The sequence below is a fragment of the Argopecten irradians genome, chromosome 2, assembly GCF_041381155.1.
Source record: "Argopecten irradians isolate NY chromosome 2, Ai_NY, whole genome shotgun sequence".
Classification (NCBI taxonomy): domain Eukaryota; kingdom Metazoa; phylum Mollusca; class Bivalvia; order Pectinida; family Pectinidae; genus Argopecten; species Argopecten irradians.
The window spans coordinates 53,489,425-53,514,847 of record NC_091135.1 but is presented as its reverse complement, the minus strand read 5'-3'; the positions used below and the strand labels follow the sequence as shown (position 1 = coordinate 53,514,847).

General features: G+C 33.1%; 2 protein-coding genes across 3 annotated transcripts; both read left to right on the top strand.

Moving 5' to 3' along the window:
- LOC138315931 (tumor necrosis factor receptor superfamily member 5-like) lies at positions 1 to 16,972 on the top strand. 2 transcript variants are annotated; one of them, XM_069257347.1, is made up of 7 exons: positions 1 to 45; positions 9,217 to 9,295; positions 10,740 to 11,088; positions 11,235 to 11,423; positions 11,736 to 11,907; positions 13,587 to 13,780; positions 13,976 to 16,972. In XM_069257347.1, the coding sequence occupies exons 2-7, from the start codon at positions 9,224 to 9,226 to the stop codon at positions 14,209 to 14,211; spliced, it is 1,212 nt and encodes a 403-aa protein (XP_069113448.1). In that variant the 5' UTR covers positions 1 to 45; positions 9,217 to 9,223; the 3' UTR covers positions 14,212 to 16,972. The 2 variants fall into 2 exon arrangements, with proteins under 2 accessions (XP_069113448.1, XP_069113447.1); XM_069257346.1 differs by lacking the exon at positions 1 to 45 and having other exon boundaries at positions 8,362 to 9,295.
- On the top strand, positions 118 to 25,423 carry LOC138315932 (tumor necrosis factor receptor superfamily member 11B-like). The gene is made up of 4 exons (XM_069257348.1): positions 118 to 214; positions 22,831 to 22,904; positions 24,049 to 24,385; positions 25,179 to 25,423. Exons 1-4 carry the CDS (start codon positions 133 to 135, stop codon positions 25,406 to 25,408), a joined length of 723 nt encoding a protein of 240 aa, XP_069113449.1. The 5' UTR covers positions 118 to 132; the 3' UTR covers positions 25,409 to 25,423.

The following is a 25,423-nucleotide window of genomic DNA, read 5'->3' as shown; positions in this document are numbered from 1 at the left end:
CATGTACCAGTACGAACTATGTCATGTCAGGATTTAAAGTTATAGGTATGTTTATTTGTTTTTAGAAACCAAATCCTTGCATTTATTTAAGCGTTTGGACATTATGTAATGATAAAAAATAATCATACTTTCATGATTGGTTACGGAAAACCCAGTCTTAAAATAGACATTTGGAAATTCCCTGTAAAACAGGTGAATATTGTCGTCTGTGAAGGTAAGACTAATTGAAATTTTAGCTCGATAAATATGTCTTTTTTAGTCGAAACAAGTTATTAAACGGTACTATACTCCGTGCATTATTACATAAGTCTGGTTGTTCGGCTATTACACCCCTTATTATAGCATGGAATCTTCATATTACATGATACAAACCTTTCCTTGTGGGCTTACAAATGTTTATTAATCTGTACTAAATTGTTTGCATGCTACAAAATTTAATGACTTATTGCAAAACGCACAATATGTGCACATAAGAATACGCAAATTCGTGTAAGTGCAGGTTCTCGAAGCGAAGGTTCATGCTTAGTCTCCACACCATTTTACGAAAACTTGATGAATTTCAATATTAGCTTGGTGGCTACGTATACTCAGCATGCCTTATAACCTAGACTGGCCACCAGACCCTAAGTTGTTGATAAGACTTTCTCAGCAGAGTTCTTTGCTAGATTATCTCCCCCTAGTTTAAAACTTAGGGAACACCCAGATTTTGACTGCTGATACACGGAAGACTCTATCTGTGTACTCAGTATTACACATATACAGGTGTCCGTATAAATGGCAAGTCAAGTTACATTTCATTTAAATCATTCAACCATCACAATACACGGCGTCGGGAGTTCTTTCAGACTAGTCCCCATCTAGAATCAGGCATGTAGTAGAGACAAAATTAATCAAGCCAAATTTTAGTGAATTTTTTAATATTCTAGAGACTGGTGGCCAGTCTACTTATAACCGTACATTACTCATTACTTTTTTGGTGTTTATCGGCGTGTAGCAAAGAATTTTGCGGTTTTGACCATATGCACGAAAGATTAAAGCCATTATTTCCTAATGAGGATCTTGATAAGCATGGATGTTTGCGGAATTTATTTTCTAGTGGTCTTCTTTAAAGATTACCAGTTTCACGTATATGATTAATAAGACTCTTATTTTTCTCAGAATAACAACATACATATATGCTCCCTTAACCCTTAATTGTGAGCTACCAAATTTAACCCTTTATAAAAAAAGTAATGGTACATGTATATCGCATATCAATACGGAAAATGTTGCTCTTTCTAAATCAAGCAGAAAAATAAAATGGACGGGGTACATGAATGTGTGCTTACTTTTTCGCCCCATTTAAATATTTGTTATTTTTCAATATTTAGAGTAGAAAATGATATATGCTCAAATTACCATTAACTGTATAAAAAATAAAGTGACAAAACTGTATCATTTCACACATAAATGCATAATGCTTTAATTACTACGAACCCAGTAAAGATTTACAGCAAGAGTTAGCGCTGAAAATACTGGCGCAGTGATGATTTATATAAAAGTAATAAAAGCAATAATAGTAAAACAGCAAAGCGAAAAATGGTACGTTTTCAAAATGGTCGCCAAATGGATCATTTCTTAAAATCCCGGGAAAATATCTACTGAGAATAGAAATGTAATTTCTTGACAAAATTTGCAACTTGCTACAGATATTAATAGGGTTTATTTTTAAAATCTCATAACTTCTTTGATCTATGTCGAAACGATTCTTTTTTTTTATATTTATTTTATTTTCGAAGATTTTACATATACAGATACATGGTTATCTCGCTCACACCATACACACCTCCTCACATCATATTCAGCATAATTTCAATTGTATTGTCATCTTCATGTATTATAATCACATTCACATCCCACAGCCTTATCAAAGATCATCATTCATACTCACATGGTCATTAATTAAGCATACCAATATATTATTAACTCGTCCAAGATAATCATACACAATCGACCCCCTCACATCCTCATTCAACATGACATGAATATAATATTATCATCATGAGTCATCATCCTTATAACATTTATAATCATCATATACACTTACATCATCATTCAATATGATATCAATAGGACATCCTTCATCATAAAATCACTCTTATCATCAACACAATTACATTATTCATCCTTATCATCTATCACCCTACAAGCATACTACCATAACATTACATTTCAACTTGACTAATTCAACTTTCATTATTAGCATGCCCTAATCATTACATTTTTAAATGTGATCCAAAAAAAGATAAAAAACTAAGTCTCTGACACATCGAGATTTACTTACAAAAACACTGGCAAGTGGACATACTTGAGACACACACACACACACACACAGACACATGTACAAAACACACACATATAAAAAGACACACACAATGAGAGAGAGACAGGAGAGGGAGAGAGAGATAGAGAGAGAGAGAGAGATAGAGAGAGAGAGAGAGAGAAAGAAGGAAGAGGGGAGAGAGGTCAGACTTTCAGATATTATGGCTAATTACTTATATAATTATGCAAGTAGAAGAGCTTAACTGATTTTAATGATGTATGTAATTTTAAATGTGTGTATAGCATGACCGAGTTAATTTAGTCAAGTTCAACAAGTTTTATCCACTTTTTCCATTCGTTAACACATTTTGCATGAAAATACTCCCCTTTACTGTAAACAATGTGTCTCTGTACTTTATAGTAATCTTGAATCAAATTAACCAAAACCATAACATTTAATGAACCATGTAAGCATCTGGTTCTATATATGTAGTGTTTAATAAGAAGAATAATTTCATTGTCAATTCTGTTATACAGCCCTGTAGGTTCAAATAGCCCAAATATCATTGCTTGTTTATTTACGGCAAAGGGAATAAAAAGAACTTCTAATAAATCTTCAAAGCTTGTCAGAAAATTTTGAACCTCATTACATTCCCATAAAATATGGATAATTGTCTCCCTTTCTATAATGCAAAAAGTACAATGTGGGTTATTTGTGAGACCAATCTTGTAAATAAAAGAGTTAGTTGATAAAATATGATGGTTTAGTATTGAGAGTTACCTTGAATGGAAGAGAATATATCTTTTTCCATGTATCATTATTGAAGTCAAATATAGTTCCACACTTACTCCGAGCAGATATACTGGTGTTTTTCTGTATAGATGTAATAAGCACTTTATAAAAGTCCTGAGAACCTTTCTTCTTTTTCAAAATAATTTCAAGATCTGTAGGTATAATTGGGTATGGCAAAACACTGTTTGGAATATGATGATTTTTTAAGGTAATTTTTAATACTTCTCAATATTCCATGAAACTGAAGATAGTTTGTAACATTGCCATGTAACTCACAAAATTCTCCGAAAGAGTAAAAGGATCAAGTTTTTTTATCCTTAATTAAATCATTTATTATCGTAATACCATTATTAAACCAGTTTCGAAAAAACACAGTTTTTTTACCAACAACTATATTCTTATTATACCACAAAGGTGCTTTCAGCACAGAAGAATTGTTATTCTTGTACGGTTCTTCCTTTAACCTGAGTTTGTACCATGCATTAAAAACGTCGTTCCAAAAAACATTACTATTGTGAGCTTGAATTTGTTTTATGTATTCACAACCACAGTTTGCCAAAATATGAGGATTTAACCAAGTTTTTAAAATACATAGCCATTTCCCTTCTGAACTGAAAATCCTTCTTACCCATCCAATTTTTAAAGATTCAATAAATGATATCAAATGGAACATTTTAAAGGCCACCATCTATATAGTTCTGAATAATTATATTTCTCTTCACTTTATCAGTTTTGCCATTCCATAAAAAAGAAAAAAAAGAATGGAGTTTAGCTCTTTAATAAATTTCTCCTCAGGATTTGGTAAAGAAATAAATAGATGATTCAACTGTGATATCAATAATAATTTGATTATACTGATTTTCCCTATTGGAGTAAGCTTTCTTTTACTCCAACTTTTAATTATAGCTTTAAGTTTAATTAACTTTTTATCGAAATTCATTTTAGGAATTTTATGCAAATCTACATGAAAATCAATTCCGAGTAGTGTAAACTTATTCACTCCCCACTTAAAATTCAGATCTGGTAGAAAGACATCACTACTATATTTCTTGCTACCTATCCAAACTACTTGAGTTTTACCCTTATTAACAACTTTTAAACCAGAAACCTTTGCAAAAATATTCAGTTCATCAACCGCACCCTTCAGTGATTTCTCTGTTCCATCTAATATTAATGAAGTGTCATCAGCATATTATGAATTCAGAAGGGGGTAGTTATTAACATTTTTACCATTTATATTACTATTATTTCTAAGACGTATAGCCAATATCTCTACACAAAGAATAAATATATATGGGGCAATTGGGTCACCTTGACGACAACCACGTCTTATATATAAAAAAATGGTGACAAATTTCCCCCCTGATTTATAGCAGAATTGGTGTTAGCATGCAATATCTTGACCCATTTCCTAAAATCATTACCAAAGTTAAAATAGTTAAACACTTCATCAATAAACTTCCAAGAAACCGAGTCAAACGCTTTTTCAAAATCAATTAATAACTACATTCCTGGTATATTATTTTCCTCAGTATAATGCATAATATCGTATACAAGGCGAGTATTTTCCCCTAGGTAGCGTCCTGATTGAAAACCTGTCTGATCCGAGTTTATTAATTTATCTAAAATTGATTTAAGTCTACAAGCTATTGAACCAGAGGCAATTATTTTATAAACAATATTCAAAAGAGAGATTGGTCTCCAATTTTTTATGAAATATTTTGATTTATTAGCCTTAGGTATGCAAGTAATTATGCCCTGACGTTGGGTAACTGATAATTGACCATTTAAAAAACCAAAATTAATAGAGCGTACAATAAAATTTCCTAGTTGCTTCCAAAAACATTTAAAAAATTCTGAAGTAAATCCATCTGACCCAGGGCTCTTATTATTTTTCATGTTTTTAAGTGTTTTAGCAGCTTCTTTTAAAGTTAACAAACCTTCTAAACTATTTGCCTCTTCTGGGTTTAATTTAGGGACTTCATAGTTTTCTAGAAACTCATTTAAGTTAATGTCCCTGATATCACTTTCTATCCCATATAGCTGTTCGTAAAAAGATTTGACCTCATTTAAAATATCCCCTTGTTTTGTGATTATTTCTCCATTATCCCGTTGTAATTTTGGAATTGTTTTTGACGTGAAGTTCCTATTTTCTAAATTGCAAAAATAATGTGTTGGCTTTTCACCTTCATCAATCCATAAAGCCTTTGCCCTTATTATACTCCCTTTAATCTTATGTATTCGAATGTCCTCTAAATCTTTTTTTTTTCTGACTTTTCTACATCTATATCAGTCTGATTTTCTAAATGCTGAAATTTCATTTATGAGATCTTTTTCCTTTAACCTACTTTGCTTTTTAATAAATGATGAGTAAGAGATTGTTTTTCCTCTGATTTCCAATAATAGAGTTTCCAAAAATAATTGATCATCTATTACTAATTGTAACTCTGAATCAGGAATAGTATCGGTCATATCTAGATTGTATATAGGAAGACAGTATTGAGTTTTTATTTCTTTAATAGTTTTATTTATGGTATCAAGAAAATTTTGGTCGCGTAACAAAGAGTTAATAAATTTCCATAGACCTCTACCTTTTTTAAATTCATTAAATTTCAATGTAATAGTTGGGAAGGAATGATCAGATCTATAACCCGACTCTATGCCTGAATTACAATCACTTAGAAGTAAATTTGTTGAAACTAAAAGGAATCTAATCTGGCTTGTTTTATGGGTCTACATTTCCTCCATGTATATCTTACAGTATCTGGATGTTGATCTCTAAAGACATCAACAAAATCTAACAAAGGTGGGGTAAGGTAAAAAATATAACCTAGACATGGAATGAAGCACCATCCACGAATCATATTAATGATCATTACTCTGAAAAGTCTGGCTGGAAGGAAAGAAAAGACCGATATCAGACTCGGAGAAAGAATAAGGACACATAGAAGGAGAAACAGGATATGAACATAAGACATTAAAAATTTTGCCCAAAGGCAGGCGAAGACACCGACTCACTATCAGCCATACGCGCACATCTTTCATGTCACCTCCGTACACACGTGTAACGTCCACCACTACTCGTTAAGTCTCGTTTATATACCAAAACAAACGTCTGGTTTAACGAACTAGCTCACCGGAAGTTAACATATCATAACCGGAAATAAATTTAGGCGAATAGTAGAGGTGAAAAAAACCCAACTACGGACAGTGTATCCGACTATCTTGACTCAAAATACAGAGACATACATGTACATTATTGTCAAGAAAGACTTCATATATGGTGTCATTTATCATTAACTTTACTTACAACCACACCTATAATTACACTTAGAATATCGCTGCACAGGTATTTCATAATGATAAAGCATGGTCGACTATCATATATATATGTATATATCAGGTATATCAGTCAGTCGTGGTACCAGAGTATTCCAAGAAATGAGCTTGTAACAATGTATGTCTCTGTAATAGTCTGTATTAGGCATTTAATTATAGTAAACGTTACTACATGTAGATTATGAAAGAAAATTAAATAATAATAATAATAATACAATCTATAAGTACTGTAACTATTTACGCACGAGAGTATAGCATCACTTCCACATGCCTCCAAAGGAGTACAGTGCACTCTAATAATGTTATTTTTTATAAAGCACAGAAAAAACCCAAATACAACAAAGAGAAAAAACGAAAACCAAAATTGTTCTTACTGTAGAAAAATAGGTTTTATAGAGATCTTTATCTAATCAATCCAATGTGCACACAGTCTTATCCTCACAATTAAAAATAATAATTATATTACATATGCACATATAAAGTCACTGATCTCTCAGATATGATCATCACTTACGTGGAAAGTTGCGGTCATCTTTCAGGAAAGCTTCCGACAGAATGGCACTAGGGAATAATCTCCGTTTTTTACCATTTTTAAGTAATAAAAAAAGTTTTCCATCAATGCTCCAGGTACGTTCTACACAATCAAGTTCGAAAGCTTCTTTTAGTCTTTGCTGATTTTTCCTGGTCAAGTCCTCCATAATGTAACAACCTGATCCTTTCAGTACTTTTCTCTGTTTCACGATGTCTATTTTGTTCGTGCGGTGTGTGAATTTGCAAATCACGTTACGCGGTTTTCCCTGTTGGTACGGTCCAAGTCTGTGCGCGATATCGATATCGTCCTTGTTTATCCCTATTTTCAGTTTCATTTTCATTTTTCAGATTCTTCAACGGGACTGAAACCTCAGCGAAATGCATCTCTAATAAATATGTAAATTAGCATGAAAGTCAATGTTATCATTTATCCAGTGCATGCTTAATTCACTGGTAACCCAAAATGTATTAATCTTGCCGAAACTTCTTAGAATAACGGCAGAATACTTAATTTTTAAGAAGTTTCGGCAGGATTAGCATATGTGCTTTTTTATTCAGTATTAACCTTTTATATTAAGACTTTTCCTCAGAATTCCAATTCGATTAATAAAATTCAGTATTTCTGCCTTAAAATTAAGTATTTTTCTGTCCGCCGTGGGTCGTGACGGCCGAATAACAAACCACCAGAGGGTATCAGTCATAATTACCCAACTTTGTTACGTGCACGCGCACGGCTATTTATTGCCACATTGTCGGAGGTTGGGAATCGCCAAACTTTTCCAATGCGACGGTGAAATTAACAGATTCGGCGATAGAATTAAGAGTTTCTGCGTTTATATTAAATGTTTCTGAGTTTATATTCAATGTTTCTGCGTTTATATTTAATGTTTCTGCGTTAATATTAACAATTTCGTCGCTTACATCGAGCGGGCGCGCCGAGCCGTGACGGCCGAGCACACGGCTTACACAGGTAAACGCCAGCCGATTGTACCTGTAAGATAATTATGTTTACAATTCTCGTTTCCCCTTTAAAAATACATATATCCTATTTATCCTATTCTCCTATCTTTTGTTGTTTTCTTTACCGCGTCTCGTCATTTGAGCTATGCATTTTGCACTTTTTTTCGGAAGAGTTCCGATATGAGCGGTAACAAATGAATAACTGTCTAGGTTATGTGTAAAATATGTGTATATACACGGGGATTAACTATGACAAACAAATGTGTTTGATTATGTGCAATTACATGTATGTATATTCTTCTCACAAATTTGAATGGTTGACGATATTAAAATAAGATCGTTTTCCATAATATAAATAAATATTTGTTATTTACAGACGTTTTGAAAGATATTTTACTGTTGCCTTTAATTGTAAAATGCTACATATGTAATTAAGTGTTATACATAATGATCTGCTTTTCAGGTTTGCTGAATTGATTTGATATACATTAAACGACCGATATCATATTCTGGTAATATTTGATGTACTTTGTTGCACGTAATGCCAGTATTTATTTATTTCTACGTTTATATTCAATGTTTCTGCGTTTATATTCAATGTTTCTGCGCTAATATTAACACATTTCGTCGCTTACATCGAGCGGGCGCGCTGAGCCGTGACGGTCGAGCACACGGTTACACAGGTAAACGTTATCTTGTGAAACGAAACTTACAGTACGTACAGCCGCCAGCCGATTGTACCTGTAAAATATTTATGTTTACAATTCATCTTTTCCCCTTCAAAAATACATATATCCTATTCTCCTATCTTTTGTTGTTTTCTTTCACGAGATGTGTACACCATTAATTACTTTCACTTTCACTTTCCTTAGTTACGTTATTTTAATGGATATGAGTTCAAGAGAGACAACCAGTGATAAAATGAACGTCTACATTTGGAAGCAGAAATTACAGTTCTACAGGAGTTAAATATGTGTTGATGTTTTAATTTGTAAAGATAACATAGAAATACGAACATATCAGTTGCCATCTCCTTAAAAGCACAATGTATTTCCATGGTAAGGATGGCGAACTTTGGTAATTTTTGTTTAAATTTTGGATGATAAAATAATTTTTGGAAAAACAAAATCAATAACAATCGAAGCACAGAATGTGGAAATAATACATTGTAACTGAATGTTATTTGTGCATTGAATTTAGCATTCCCAGTATGCTATATAAACTGTACAAATAAATAGCTTGCATGAATGGTGTCGGTAATTTAAAAATAAAATTGCATGTGTCTATTTCAGTTTCGTAATGCATGTTGCAGCCATTGTATTGGTATATATTGTAACCACATTTCCGTGTTCAACCTCCTCGAATTCCAAGGTAGGCGATACAATGCTTCAAACATATTCAATATCAACATTATTTATGTGTTTAAATAAGAATGAAGCAAAGCTTGTTATAAAATTCGATATAATGTATACTAAATGTATAATATGTATCTGTGGAACATTAAATAGGCGATATATATTATAAGACTTTTTCATATGTGGATATGAAGGATAGGGATATTCTACCCGAGGGTCACGAAATGTAGTAAACCCCGAGGCTTGCCGAGGGTTTTGCAACATTTTGTGATCCCGAGGGTAGAATATCCCTATCCTTCATATCCACTTATGAAAGAGTATTTTTCTTTCATACCTCGACTTTTTATTATCCCGCCATTTTGAAATAAATTCGCAGAAATCCACGACTGAAAGTAAATTTTTCATACGTGATATTTTCAACAAAAAAATCCGTTGCTTGCATCTTTTATAGTAAAACCAGTCAAGTTTGTGGGGAAAAAAATGATAAAATTTTACCGAGGAAATAGAAATTTTGTTGAGGCCGTGACGTCACGAGGCTTTATTGCATGGGTAGCCATGAATACAGCCTCAGGCGGCATGAGTGTATTACCCTAGACCAGCCAGTATTACACGTGTAGGTATGAAAGAAATCAAAGTCTTAAATTATGTGGGCCGACATATCTACATGTCATCCAAAATTCTTAAAAGGGAATACAAAACAAAAACGATGGAAGGTGGATTCCACGTAGCAAGTGGAATTCAAAAGAAAAATTATGGAAGGTGTGTTCCACGAATGGAGAACTGAGAACAAATAAAAAAATATGAAAAGTGCATTAGGTTTAGTTAAATGTAATCAATATTAATGAACAACTTAACAATAATTATTGACTTTATCTATACTTGATTCCATGTTGAGCTGAACAGCTCGTCTCACACATAGTCAGGATAAATACAGTATAAAGATACATTAAAATCAAATATTTACATTTTGCCACAGACACTCACATTGCTCTAATGATAATCATGATCTGCATTATGAGTCAATCAGTACAGCCTATATTTGATGTAGTAATACCTATATACATGAAAGGGAAGCGCGGGAAAATTGACACTGTAGTGAAAGGAACCAATTTGGTTATGAAAACAAACTTTTAAATGTCTGGATTACTATCGGGAAACAGGAAAATTATCAAAAATAGTGAGTATATATTTTGCTGTTTGTTGGAATTATGTATAGGGATAATTTTTATCACATTGACCTTGGCTGATCAGGTTGAATAGTTGAAGCGTGATTTTCAAATGTTCACTCGCATCAAAAATATGTTTAACTGTAAAATAGAAAAGACAATGTAAATATAACAATTAAAGGATTGTTAGATTGCAGTTATTGGAGATATAAATGCAATATGCGTGGCAGATAAATAGAATAGCGCCCATTTGTTAAACAGGTCACATAAGCAACTATTTTTGCTATGTTTCAGTCATCATTAGATATTACCTACCCGGCGCCCTCTGGTGTAAAATGTATAAAATGTCCTCCCGGAACTTACATGCTAGGTCACTGCACCGAGAATAACACCAATGCTAGGTGTAAGCTTTGCGATAACGGGACATATACCTCGGATTACAACACTGCTGAAAACTGTGCTCAATGTACACCTCACTGCGAAAACCCACAATTAGTACCTGTCCAACACTGTACACATAATTCGAACCTGACTTGTGGATGTCCCGATGGAACGTATAATTTGTACCCCCAAAAGCCTCTATCTCATGCCGTCTGTCAGGAGAATGGTAAATGTCCACCTGGGTATGGCTCACAAACAACAGGTAAATATATAAAGTGTATGTTTTATTGGGTTTTTTTCTATGTTGATGTATGTCATGAGTTTAATGCAAATATAAAAGAAAAATTAAACGTTTATATAATTGTATCTTAGATGTAAACTCGAAGTAAACACATATCTTTACCCCAGGTGCCTCGACAAAGAATATCTCCTGCGTACGATGTATACTGGGACAAACCTATTCTTTCACCTCTTCTTATGTTGACAAGTGTCAACCATGTACACAATGTGAGCAAACGGATGTCCTGGTTGAGTGTAGCCTGACGCATGACCGGAAGTGTAATACTGTCCACAGTGGAAATATAAATCCCCTTTCGAGTAAGTTTTTATTTTGATTCTACAGTTAGAAATATCATAGATTTATGTCCAACTGATATATATTTTAGAAACAGAGGTAGTTAAACTTTCTTTTCTTGAAATCAGACATTTCGTTTCTAGCATGACAAAGCTAGACCGCATACAGCAGGATTAGTGAAATTCTGCAGTGACGTCACACATGTTATTCGATAGTATTCATATTTGATTTTAGGGAATCACTATAATCTGATATCTTAAAATTGATATAGTTATATTACATTAAGTATTGATATATAACATCTTTGATGAGCTTGTATCATATTTTATTTGTAGGTATTGGTGTTGGAGTGCTGGAAATCGCTCTTCTCGGAAGTATTACACCTACAACAGTTTTCGTATTTATTGGTGCATGCGTGGTTATATATTTTCTCCGAAAATCAAAGAAACTTTGCTTTAAAGAAGACCATGTTGCTCTAGAGGAATCACGGTCATCAGTCGTTGACAGGTAAGTACACCAGATAAACACAAATATCTCTGACAACTTAAGTAATGTTTTACTACACTGTACCTAAAAAAATCACTTCGCTGACTATTCTTCACTGAGATGAGGTCCTTTAGCATACAATAAACCAACGTAGCATCTTCAAGTCGGTGACTTGTTCGTCTGTTTTCAGTATATGGTGACCGGCTTGGAAGTGTTCAGCAGCTTACGTTAGATATAACACAAATGGTAACAGTTATGCAAATATTTAAAATCAAATTATTTCTGCCTTGTCGACACCTGTCCTAGCTAGGTATCTTACCGTATTCAGAATACGAATCGAAGAAATACGAAGATATGACTTTGAAACAGATTAAATAATACAGTAATCATTTATAATTAGGAAAGTTTGCGTTACTATATATTAGACTCAAGAACCAAACATCTTTTACAAGTCAATGGTCAACCCAATAAGTATGTCCTCACTGAAGTATTGAAATATTGGTATTACACGCACACTGTCTATTATATCACCACAGTATATTACTGTATTACTAGGATTATTTAAGGATTAAAGTATCTTTCTGGTAGTTTTATAGAAGGATAAATAGAGAATACATGGTTATTATCTTACAATAAATGGTTTATTTTGGTGTGAGACTTAGGAAAGCCGAGATGACGAGGCTCTGTCGATTCATCTCGGCATTCCGTGTCGAGCACCAAAATAAATCTTGTATTGTAAGATACAAACCATGTATTCTGTTTATCCTGCAACCATTATGATATTCAAAACGAAGCAAATTGCCAATTATTTACTTTGTTTCGCTCGAAGCGAGACGCTTCTTTGATGTGCAGGAAAAGATTCATTCACTAAACCGAAGGAGAGTGTACTCCTTTTTCTTACCGTGAGAAATATATAAGCGCATTCGGAAACAGTACTAGTATTTCTATTCAGTGTGTAATAACAATAATTACCCATCAGAGACTTACTTTACAGTACATACCTTTACCATGAACCACGACAAAGACGACACCGCCATACGAGATTTTCTATATCGTAAAAAGGACGTCATCCGGTGAATGTGATGTCACTTGTTAGCTGGACTGAATGACGTTTCATTCATCGTAAGGTTAAAGTTCGGGGTCAAGTTAGAAAATGTTCCGTCAGATGTGGAACAAATTCAAGTGATCTTATTGACGGATAAAGCATTTCTTATTGACGGATAAAGCACAAGTTTATCCGACAGTAGTTTTCCGTCAGTATGTGGGGCATTTGCAGGATAAAGTTGAGTAGGGTATCGATATTTGGAATAGACCGCGAAGCTTTCCATGACACAATTATCGATACCCACCTCAACTTTATCATTCGATGAAACCAGAAAGATACGTTAATCCTTATATTTACAGTCTTGACTATTGTTTCCATAGCTCAATTTGTACTATATTTAGTGTTAATGACATTTACATGATTAAAATCAAATTATATCGTTTGGCTCTGACAGACATTTATAATATTTCTGCCTTGTCGACAACTTATCAATGAACATACAAATAAAGTGTGTTTCCTGAGACTTGGCTATTTCCCGAGGCAAAGCTAAGGTCGAGTGAAACCAGTACGTCCTATATCCCCAATTACATGTTTGAACTGGTTAACGAAGTATATGAATTGTGATATATTATGCCATTATCTCATTTATTTACAGTTCGCAGAACAGATCTGCCAGCCAGCAATACCAAAATTGTGCCTTGTCAACACCGCCATTATCGCATACGAGTCCAAGATCACTCACACTAACCGGACAAACAAATCAGAATAAACTGAGGATATTGAACAGAATTGTCAACGGTCTGTTACACATCGGATCATGGGAATTCTTTATACGAGACTTGTATCTAGGTATATTGTTAATTATCCATTTGGTTGTTACGCTTTAACAATTTTTGCTTGCTTGTATTATATATTTTTTCTTTTACATGTAAAGGTTGTCTTTTTGGGATTATCTGAAATAGATGTTTAATGTTATTTCCGAGAAAAGAAAAGAGTCCTAAAATGAAATAGAAATTTTGAAAAGAGTATGTTTTATGTCTCCAGCTGTTCCAGACAACAACACTAAAGCCGATGTGAAGATAAAAGAAGCCAGAGCCAACTATCCTCAAAACGTTAGAGAGCAGATCTATCAGTGTTTGAAACATATCTGGGATAACGGTGCTACATCAACAGTATTAACACGAGTTCTTTCACAAGACGAATATTGTTTTCTTCGCACAGAACTCCAAAATGAATTCCCTGCTTTCTTTAACGTAGGTCTCATTGAAAGTACAGTGTAAACAGCCATCACTTCGAATGGCGACTTAACAAAGATGATGACCACATATCGCAAATTACAGATTAAATTACGGATTTTCTTTGTATTGTTGAGCGTTTAAACAGATAAGACATTATTAAATATGTTTTTACCTGAGTCCACAGTGATTAAAGCACTTTATTCTTTAAATGACGACCTATTAATTTTGTATGTTCCTTATTTCAGATAAATTATATATATATATATGTGTGTTGCATGCATATGTGACTTTTCGGAGCAATAACTTTCCTCGTGAATCAATATGAGAGCATAATAAGAAATTATATCGTATATTAGTATATCAGCTTTGAGATGTATATGACCAAAAATGTACTGAATATCTTCTCATTATGCATAATGAAAAAAATATTCAATTCAATTTTCACTACGAATTGGACCAAAATTTTTCGGGTCGCAAATTCACTCAGCAATTTTACAATTTACTTTGAGAAAATAATTTGTTAGTTAATTAATTCTTTTTTTACTGTATTTATACAAAACAAATAATGGACAAAGAAGGGATTATTCTATATTGATGCCAAGCATTCTTTAAAATACTTATGCGCAAAATACTTTTTGTTGATTTTTTAGTGGTCCCAGAATTTTTTCTTTGTCAACAGGATACTAAGCAATGGGAATCAGATAAATCTATTTTATTTCCATACTGAAAACCAACCAATATAACGTGTGATGAAATTTAGAAAATACACCTCACGAAAAAATAAAGCAAACAAAATATAAGTGAATTAGAATCATAAAAGTCTAGATCACGAAAAAAAAACATTCGTCAAAACATCAGTCAGGTGTTGAGACGCCAAATTTAATCGCTGCGAAAATAAATTTAAAAAAATACAGCAGTTATTTAAAATGATATATCATTTATATTAAGAATAAATGATTTTTTTATTTCACATTAATGGTATATTCATTCTTTTGACTCAGCCTTTGCTCTATGTATACTTATTTCAAGTTTTTCAAATGGAAAAACTATCTCACAATTTGAATGTTAATGTTTGGAATCGTATATCAAGTTATATTCTTTTAAAAATGTATACATGTATATTGAAAATGTACTTTAATAATATTATTAATATTATTATTATCATATGTCGTAATGTTGTACTCTACGAATCGCCACCTCTCTATATCTGTATATATATACACTGCTTTTATTTTCATATTATGTAACTATTTAAGTTAAAGTTTACCACCAAAAAATGTAAAAAATATGTTTTTAAATTGTATAAATATTTGCATAATGGTATCCTCTGAACAAGCAGTACCTCAGCATACCATACTGTTTTGAAAGTTATGATTTTTTTAAATTGGAAAACTGATATTTGAAAGAATAAAATCTAAAAAATGGTAGGATTTCTGACATATCTATGCAAGTAAATACGTAATGCTGACCAAAGAGCAGTTTACAATGCATAAACATAAAGTTTTGTGCAAAAAAACAGCCATTTTGTCTAAAAAAGATAACTTTCAAAACAAAAAAGGGAATAACTCAAATGTTTCTTGAATGCTAAAACAACGATGTAAATGTTTATTTGTATGAATTGGTGTAACACCACCTACTATATATATATATATGTATATTGGGTTATGGATAATGTGTTGTGCACATGATCTTGTATCTGGTATGGCAAATAGAGCTTATACCACTAAATAGACATGGCACCAAGAAAAAAATATTTGTTAAACACATAAACAAGGAGTTACCTCTCCTTTCCTTCATAAGCCCCACCATGTATATACATTTCATGTTGATTGTGTTTGTGTGGACCATCTGTATAAGGAAGGAACTAAGATATGATATGTCTTCTGTACAATCCTATTGGTATATTAACTTTCCTTTATTCAATAAATTAACTGAAAATGGAAATTGAAATTGAATGCGATACACAGCATGTTTTGTAGACCGTATTGTCTTAATTTCAGTATTTGAAATGCTGGTTAATACAGTTTGCTTGTGTCATTTGAGATTTTCATAATTGGATCAAAATCTTATCAGTATCAGCGGTGTGGGATACAGTGTATATAGCCCGAAAAAGAGATGCTCTGTATTGGAATTACTTTTACGAGATTGATGAATTTCATATTACATAGTCACGAGTGTAAAATTCTATTTATCACATAAATTATATTAATAGAAATATAAGTGGAACATTTAATCTCGTCTCTATATAAAACAGTAGAAATCCGGTTCGGATGTGACGTTTCCGTCTACTGAGACAATTATGTGACATTATATATAGATTATGACACAAAACTATATGTGACCTCTCAATAGTGTTATTATACATGTGTCTTATCATGTTGATGACCTGACCGTATGACATGGCTGGACGGTCCAGTTATGTGATAAAATGTATGTATGTATCGTATATAATTGTCCAAAATACAAAGACATGCTCTTTGTACGAATGTGATACAAGTTGTTTGGGTTTATGACTTGATATATTTATATTTCTATACAAATATATGTATAATCTTATGAATTCTAATAAACATTTAGTTAAATGCGATTTTGGCTTATTATTTGAAAATGTGATTAATCTGTTTTATTTCCAACAGTTTCAAAACATCATTACTGTAAACAAAGTTTTTGTCGCATGTGATTTACTTTGGCGAATTTCAAGTGAGTTTGCGAAAGTTAATATCTGCGAATTACCATCTGCAACATATTTATTGATAGACATTTCGCTAATTTCATTTTTGTGATTTTGTTTTGAAATCAAAATCGCGAAATTTAATAACCGCATTATTAATGATTCATTTCATGACATATATACAAATTAAATTTGTTATAGATATTCTTGAAACAAACAGACTATTTTGGGATTCCCCAAAAACAAGTAGGTCGTTTGCCGATATTAAAAACTAAAGTTGACCAAAGGCATTCCTCCTTAAAGGTGATAAAAACAGATCTTAAATATGCTATTTTTGTATTGATATTTGTTTATTGTGATGCACTTTATGATTTCCAACAAAAAATACAGGTTGTATTTGACGTAATTTCAATAAAATGTGCTTGAAACGAAGTCCATAAACACCCTTGTCTAGAACGATCGCATCGCTTATCGCCCCTTATATCACCAGGTGGCCGCAGATTCGTGACGTCATCTGAGACCAACAGCTGTGTCAAGAGCGGGAAATTCAATGGGACAGTGTTGCGGTATTGGCGATTATAAATATATAAAACAGTCGCGCTACGTGTAATTGCTATATTGATAAGTGTAAATGTATCCGTATGTATTTTATACAATCTATAACATACCCTAATATAATAAAAACGATCGTTTACTCATTCTAATATTTATATTCTGGGCTATAAAATTGTTATGTTCTTTAGGTCAAAAGTCATTTGACATCGTGTCCGTGTGTCAACTCAGGTTCGAGGAGGTTGCGGTTGACTTTTGTCTGTAAATTAAAACTCTAAACATACACTTTAAAGTTAATATCAACAAGAAGAAATAAAAGTTTACAAGAAAATGGACCAAAACAAAAATGACACTACATATGCTACATGTACATATATATAATGCATAATTATAAAAGTAGACCACGACATCCTTCATACCCTTTCTAAAACCCTATCATACCGCGACAAACGTGCCCCCTTCCCGCCTCATGTATGTATGTCCACATACCTCTATTTCCTATTTGGAAATCCTTCAGAACACCGCACAGAAAGGATTAGGCTTATCTATTTTTTAAAGTTCTGTAATAAGTTTTACGGATTTATTCGACAAAATTTCGGGGCTTTCCGTGTACGAAAATAGAATAACATGTACAGTAGTAATAATGCACGCACAACCGATAAAAAAGACGGGACAAAACATAGATACTAGATACAATGGCCAAATATGCATGACATGTACTCGTGACCAAGATATGCACGTTTAATAGTTCAACTAACACAGGGTCATGAAACAACCTATTTCTTATAAAAGACAAATCATTTACAAGACCGCTTCATTGTATTATCTAACCGTGCGCAGTTTTGGAAAATTTCAAAAGTATACGAACAGTCCACGGGGATTTGAGAATTAGTTTGTATCAATATGGACACGCTAGATAGCCTATTGACCATTATGAGACGATTTAGGGGTCTAGATAAAAAAAAAATCGATAAAAATCGTATTCTACTTATACGCAAGTGTACTATGAAGAATATAACAGGAAATTAATGAGTACGCAAATTGCGAGCGAAATTGGCGAGCATACTATTTACAATGACTGTGACGAGTTTTACGATGTATTATGATGATTTTAAAGCGTTCTTAACATTGTAATTTTTCGATTTTAAATTACCTGCATTTATATACTGATAAAATTGTGAATGTCGTCATATCATTATGCAACCCTGCTCGATCTGAACATACCGGCTTCACACCATCGGCACATTGTTGTGTAACTCAAAGTACATGTACAAAGAAATGTAATAATGAATTAATTGTCTTGCTAAGACTTATACACATTTTTTACATACATGTAGTAGAATCTCTAATAGGAAGTATGAAAACTGTGCAGGAGGACCCTTTGTTTTTTCTTTTATCATGCGCATATGTTTGTAACAGATGATTTTTTTCATCAAAACGTAGGTCTAAGGAGGTGGGCCGCAATAATTGTCCATTTTCACTACAATCTTATTTTGCACATAAAATTACCAGTATGTATATCAAAACTCCCCAGTTAATTTTATGTGTAAACTATAAATTACATACATGCACAGTCGTATTACTCCAGGGTGTACTGAATAGGAAAGTAATACTTATTCATTCGTGAAAAATGACCTTATGTTTAACCCCACATGATACTCTACATGATATGTACTCGACATTAATGACATCATCATTTACATATAGTGACGTCATTTTATAGGTTATGACGTCAATAATGTGTCATTATGTAGGGGATAAACATGCTACCCAATAAGTCGGAATATAACATATTTTTCTCCGTGTGTAAGACCTAAGACCTGTGGCTAAAATCCACATGCATGTTGACAGTTCCGCGATCGGCACACCGGCTTCCGCTAGTTGATTGTCTCAGATGGCGTCACAACTCATCGGAACTCAAGGGAGGTAAGTCATAGAAAAAAATCTGTCGTCAAAAAGATGTGAAGATTGATTTCATTAATTTTACTATTTAGAGACAAAATATAAGCAAATATCAAACTGATATATGTTTTAATAGGACATACAAATGTTTCTAGCGTATTATCTCATTCTCCATGTCCCTTCCGTTTTTATCACCTTTAACTTCATTTCTAATTAAGACTTAATTTATAGTTTGAATGTACGTATATTACAAGGGTCTATTTTATACACAGAAGTAACGATTGACTGTTTCAGTCTGATAGATTTATAATGTATATAGAACAATCACGTCAATACCAGTAAGTTCAATCTACATCCTTGTTGGCAGTGATGCTACGTGTTTGTTAAATATTGTTATCTATTTAGATGTAAATGGTTTTCTATGTAACAAAATAATTACTTTGTATGCTGTTTACACTCGCTTATTATCAATACAATTAAACTACATTTGTAATACACAATCCAATCTTATGTTCACTGTTAAGTACGTGATAGAAATAATAATAAAATCTACAGTTTATAAATCACTAACATTCGCCATCACAAAAAATCTCACCCATGCGATCGTGCAGTAAGCATGTTACACGAAAATATCTATTACATTGACAGGCCTATTTGACACAAGAAGATATTAGAGAAAACACACAACATAATCAAAGATTGATGGAACTGTTTTAAAGTCATAAACATCAACAATAAAAGAAAATATCTATTTGATGGATTTTTTAATTTTTTTGACAGTAAAATAAGATTGTTCACATTGAGCCATTTGCAAGGATTTTTTAAAACTGAATTCAGGAATATATAAATGACCAACTTAAAATATACCTAAGATTTCTTCATATACCGTAAAGCTAGTTAACCCGCTTGCATTGCAAGTTAGTTAAAATGTAGAATACATAATGTAATCAACTCCCTTTAGCTCAGAAAAAATGGTTGTATTCACTTCAGGATTCAACTATTCTTTGGAATATTTCACGTGATGACATTAGTTGTTCTTGAAATTATGATATGAGCTGCGAGTCAGTCAGAATCAAATCAATCCGTAGTATAAAGGATCATCAGAGAGGATACATCGCCCATCTGAAATAGTGAAACCCAGCGAGAACAATCGGAAATTAAAATAGTTGTTGAATATAGTAATCACTGAAAATCACATCAGCTGAACGGAGATGGAGATGCGATCGCCCTGCTACGTCATTCATGTTGATTTATTTAACTATCTATCTAATTCATACGCATTATGTGCACTTTTCTGTATTAATCTAGTCAATGTATATCTAATTCATACGCATTATGTGCACTTTTCTGTATTAATCTAGTCAATGTATAGGCATATGAAACAATAAGTACGTATACTATGTAGCTTCAAACAGTGCAACTTAAGTAGAAATATATAGAGATGTGTAAGCTCTAGCATCCATGAACAACCCATGATAGAAGATCGCTTCCTAAACCAAACATCAACTACAGTAACTATAACTTACATATATGTACTATACGAAGGGTCATTTCAAAGACAATTTGCCATAGGATGATATATTATTATCCTTCTTTAAATTTTCACTGGAAAGCCAATTGTATTTAACTTCGACTGCAAATTGTATGCATCAATGAAGAATTCACTTTATCATAAGTAAATGTTGGGATAAGCATTGCTAACTGAAAGATAATACAAGAAGGTGCATGCAGCTGTCACTTAAACATTTTTAGAACATAAGACATCGTTTTCAAATAGTGTTTTAGCATCATATAAGAAAATTTAAAAATTTTAAACGTAGCCCAAAATGTCAAAAGAACATTCCACAATAACTCATTCCACCACTAAACGTAAAACAAGACTTTCTGTTTGGCAATGATGTGTCATAGCTATCATCTATGTTCATTGACTCTCTTACGTGTGTAACGTAAATATGTCCCAAATATTCACAGTCGTGTGATAAAATCGACATGAAACCTATCTTTTGTTGTGTTTATATATATGTACAGTATACACCCGGCCGTCTATATATATATATATATATAAACGGCTTTTATACCTAATTCGGTGTATATATACACAAACGACATATGATACCACATGTTAAGCAATCTCGCCATGTCATATATACCGGAAGTGCATTCTGGGATTGCGAGACAAAGGTAAGTCGTTTTAAAATGGAGGAATCTTAATAAGATATTTAAACATTTATCTCTTTCATTGTATTTATCATTCAAATGTCTTACTCAAATCTTGAGTTAGCATGTGTATTGTGATGTGTCTTTGTTAGGCTGGCATTGTTTATACAAGTGGTTAAGAATAATAAATTACACACGTCGAACATTCTAGTCAATTGACAAGTCATTGTTGTAACTGTAGATACATTTATAAATGTCATTGCAGTTTATAATTCAAATATAATACAATTATATTGACTGGATGTAAAAAGACTTCAGTATTCATATATATTCATGCATTGTTGTTTGGCGGTAGTGGCCAATTACGTAGCTAATGTGTACCGTCGATATCGTATCTTGGTTGATTTTGGCGATCCTTAAATCGACATGACTGCTAATTAGACGTAGAGTACGAATCAGTTTGCAAATATACAAATCTTGCGTATTCATCGGCAGACATAACAACTGTGTTTCTGATTAAACTTCCGGCTTAAAACTCTTACAATGTTTAAGGTATCTGCAATAGAGGGTCATATTGAAACTGCACAAGTTGCACTTTCACTTTCATTATTATTTATCTAGCATTAGATAATTTGGGCGATTTATAGATTGGTATAAGATATGTAAGCCTGTATACCTTTCATGAATGTGAAAGATTATAACAGTATAGAATATTTTGCAAATGCATGTTTTATTAGTCACATAGACCTATTTCAAAAATCCACATTTCGCCATGCACTATTCGCTATCACAAAGAGAGCATTGAGCCCTACGGAGTGATATACAAAGGGAAGGATATGTCAGATTACATGTGACAATAGGAAGGCTTCATTTATCACACCCCGAGTAAACATTAGTGCTTAATGTGGGCATTAGGGAAATTCTGCTATGCTTTTGTACACGTATACGTAACTGTGACCTTTAAAAACACTAAAAAATTGTTTTATTAAGGTTAAATGTAGCATACCATTCGCACTAACACCGAACCCACCACAGACAAACTATATGATCTGATGATATGATCGGACCTCAACCAATTAAATTCGGAATATGTGTATACAGCTTTAGCGCATATCATTATTGTTATTTCTGTCTAAATGTTGTGTATCTTAAACCTGACAATACAAGATCAAATCATTCGAGACAAAACAAGTCCTTCAATTGGTTCCCAGATAACCCCGCAAGTCAGTATTTTATTTCCAAATTTATACATCATACACAATCTTCCCTTGATTTATTTCATTTTGATTTCTAGTTAAACTAATAACATAGTCTACATATCCAAGACATGTTACATGTAAAATTTGGAATAATAATAATGTGTTTTTGTTTTTACTCAGTAATGCGATTTGAAACTGTCCTGTTTACAACCTTGTTCCTGTATTCAGTGAGCGCCAATCCAGAGGATCCAAAGGTGATTATGTGATTAGAACACATATGTACTAAAGCATATTAATCATTAAGTCATATTAGAGGTCGTGAGGTTCCGCACCCAAGAAATTTTTGGTTCTGAATCATATTAACTACTAGAGATTGACGGATCGCCAACTAGCTGATAATTAAACCGCACGTGACTTTAACTTTTGTATTGTGTGAATAGGTGCACTTGCGTTTGTGAGCACGCGGCGTGTCTATATTGCACATGGCGATTGGTCAATTGATAATGAGATAAGTAGAAAAAAACTAATGCTTGAACATGTCATCGTGTACGTTTTAATCATCCCTCTTGCTTATAATTTGAATGCTTTATATAACATATATTGTACATTTAAATTAAAACAGATCAATTAGCACAACACGCTGCTGTTGTACATATTTAAACCAATACCCGTTGTATTTATATATAGTTTTGTTTTGTCGTCTGAGAAAGTGTTTTCCTCTTTAAACGAGGACAGCAGTCCTTTTTATGGATATTCAAAAATATAATTGATATATCACTAAAGAATAAAATCTCAGAATTCTAAAAAAAAGACAGTTTTCTATATTTTTTTTATTATTTCTACTGTGCTACCCCAAAACACATCAATGGATTTTACTGCGTGGAATAAATAATTCAGCACACAGAACGATAACGTAAATACAATGATGTGGATAAGTATAAAGTTGATTTTGCTATGTTTCGAACGACTAAATCAACCCATATATTGTAAACTTTTTTTTCTTGTGGTAATATTTCAGTCTCATACCGTTTATCCCCATTGGGTTTATGCAATAGTAATTACAAGTGCCTTTTCAACTGGTAAATGTATATGCTATTTAACTTGTATGTCGATTGCATTACTTTATAATTTATCTTGGCTTTTGTACTTGCCTTCAAGAAGTGATATACAGTAGATAATTGTGAGGTGAGTAAATCCAGACAGAACACCACTAAGAACTTTAAGGTTTTTGATTGTTTTTTTTTTGTCTCTATGCAGAAAATAAATGCAAATTTTCATTAAAAAACCCAGCAACAATATTTGATAAAACACAAAGGAACGTATAGTTCAAGGGGGTACTATTTAATAAAATTTGTCATGTATATATCTGACAGGTTTGTACGTATTCGCTTCTTTCAGACATTGTACGAAGCGCCCTCTGGTGTAATATGCATCCGATGTCCTCCCGGAACTTACCTGTTCCGTCACTGTACCGAGGATAACACCAATTCGGCCTGTAAGGTTTGTGATGACGGGACATATAACTCGGATTACAACACTGCTGAATATTGTGCTAAATGTACACCTCACTGCGAAAACCCACAATTAGTACCTGTCCAAAACTGTTCATATACTTCGAACCTGATTTGTGGATGTCCCGATGGAACGCATAATTTGTACCCCCATAAGCCTCTTACGCATGCTGTCTGTCAGGAGAATGAAAAATGTCCACCTGGGTACGGCTTCCAAACAACAGGTAAATAGAACAGTGATATTTATCACACATCCGCCCGATATCCAACGATTTACGTATGTATATGTCGTTAGTGTGGTAAGATTTTCGAAAATTTGTTCAAGGATTCCGAAGACATCCAGATATACAAGTACTAATATTTTATTACAAGTGTAGATTTGGACAAAATTGTCTCGAGCTATTCAATTCGAAATATGTTCACGATATGCACAATAAATGATGACTCCAAGTGAGATATTATATACCGGATATGCATATGTGTCACTAGTTAAACAAGAGATCCTAGAGGGATCTTGGCGCCCACTAAAGAATGATCTGTATACGACAATTAAAAGAGGGATCTTTTCTCCGCTTTTCAAACTTCAGCTATCAAAACCCAATATGTCGGTCTGTCGGCTATATTGTTGGCCAATTGTTCCTAAAATGCAATATGCACAACTAGGGTCCTAGTGGAACCTACGTATGAAATTTTAGACAAATCCGTTTAGACCCCTTTAACAAACTTTAATTCAAAATCCAAAATGGCGACTGGTTGGCCATCTTGTTGATCGATCGGTCCCAAAATGCAATAGGCACAACTAGGTCCTAGGGAAACCTGCATATGAAATTTGAGAAACATCCCTTCAGTTCTTTTTGAGAAATAGCGGTAAATAGAATTGTTAACGGGTGGACGGATGGGCGGAGGGACGGACGAAAGTACGGACCACGGACGAAAGGCGTTTTGAATGGCCCACCATCTAATGATGATGGGCTAAAATCTAGAGTACATTTTCACGTTACATTTGTTTTATAACAGGTGCTCCGACAAAGAATACAACTTGCGTACGATGTAAACTGGGACAAACCTATTCTTCCACCTCTTCATATTTTGACGAGTGCCAACCATGTACAATATGTGAGGAATCGGATGTCATGTCTGCGTGTAACCTGACGCATGACCAGAAGTGTGATCAGAATGACCTGGATGGACATATCAGCTCTCAGGGTAAATACAAATTCAGAATCAATGGCGGAAAACATTTCTAATTTAATTGTTTGATA

Excerpts from the sequence above, each read along its gene's own strand:
- LOC138315932 (XM_069257348.1), top strand. The coding sequence starts at position 133 with ATGATTGGTTACGGAAAACCCAGTCTTAAAATAGACATTTGGAAATTC. Across the intron at positions 215-22,830 it reads GAATATTGTCGTCTGTGAAG|TAATGCGATTTGAAACTGTC; the intron begins GTAAGACTAATT and ends GTTTTTACTCAG. Across the intron at positions 22,905-24,048 it reads CCAATCCAGAGGATCCAAAG|ACATTGTACGAAGCGCCCTC; the intron begins GTGATTATGTGA and ends CGCTTCTTTCAG.
- LOC138315931 (XM_069257347.1), top strand. The coding sequence starts at position 9,224 with ATGCATGTTGCAGCCATTGTATTGGTATATATTGTAACCACATTTCCG. Across the intron at positions 11,424-11,735 it reads AAATATAAATCCCCTTTCGA|GTATTGGTGTTGGAGTGCTG; the intron begins GTAAGTTTTTAT and ends TTTTATTTGTAG. Across the intron at positions 11,908-13,586 it reads CGGTCATCAGTCGTTGACAG|TTCGCAGAACAGATCTGCCA; the intron begins GTAAGTACACCA and ends ATTTATTTACAG.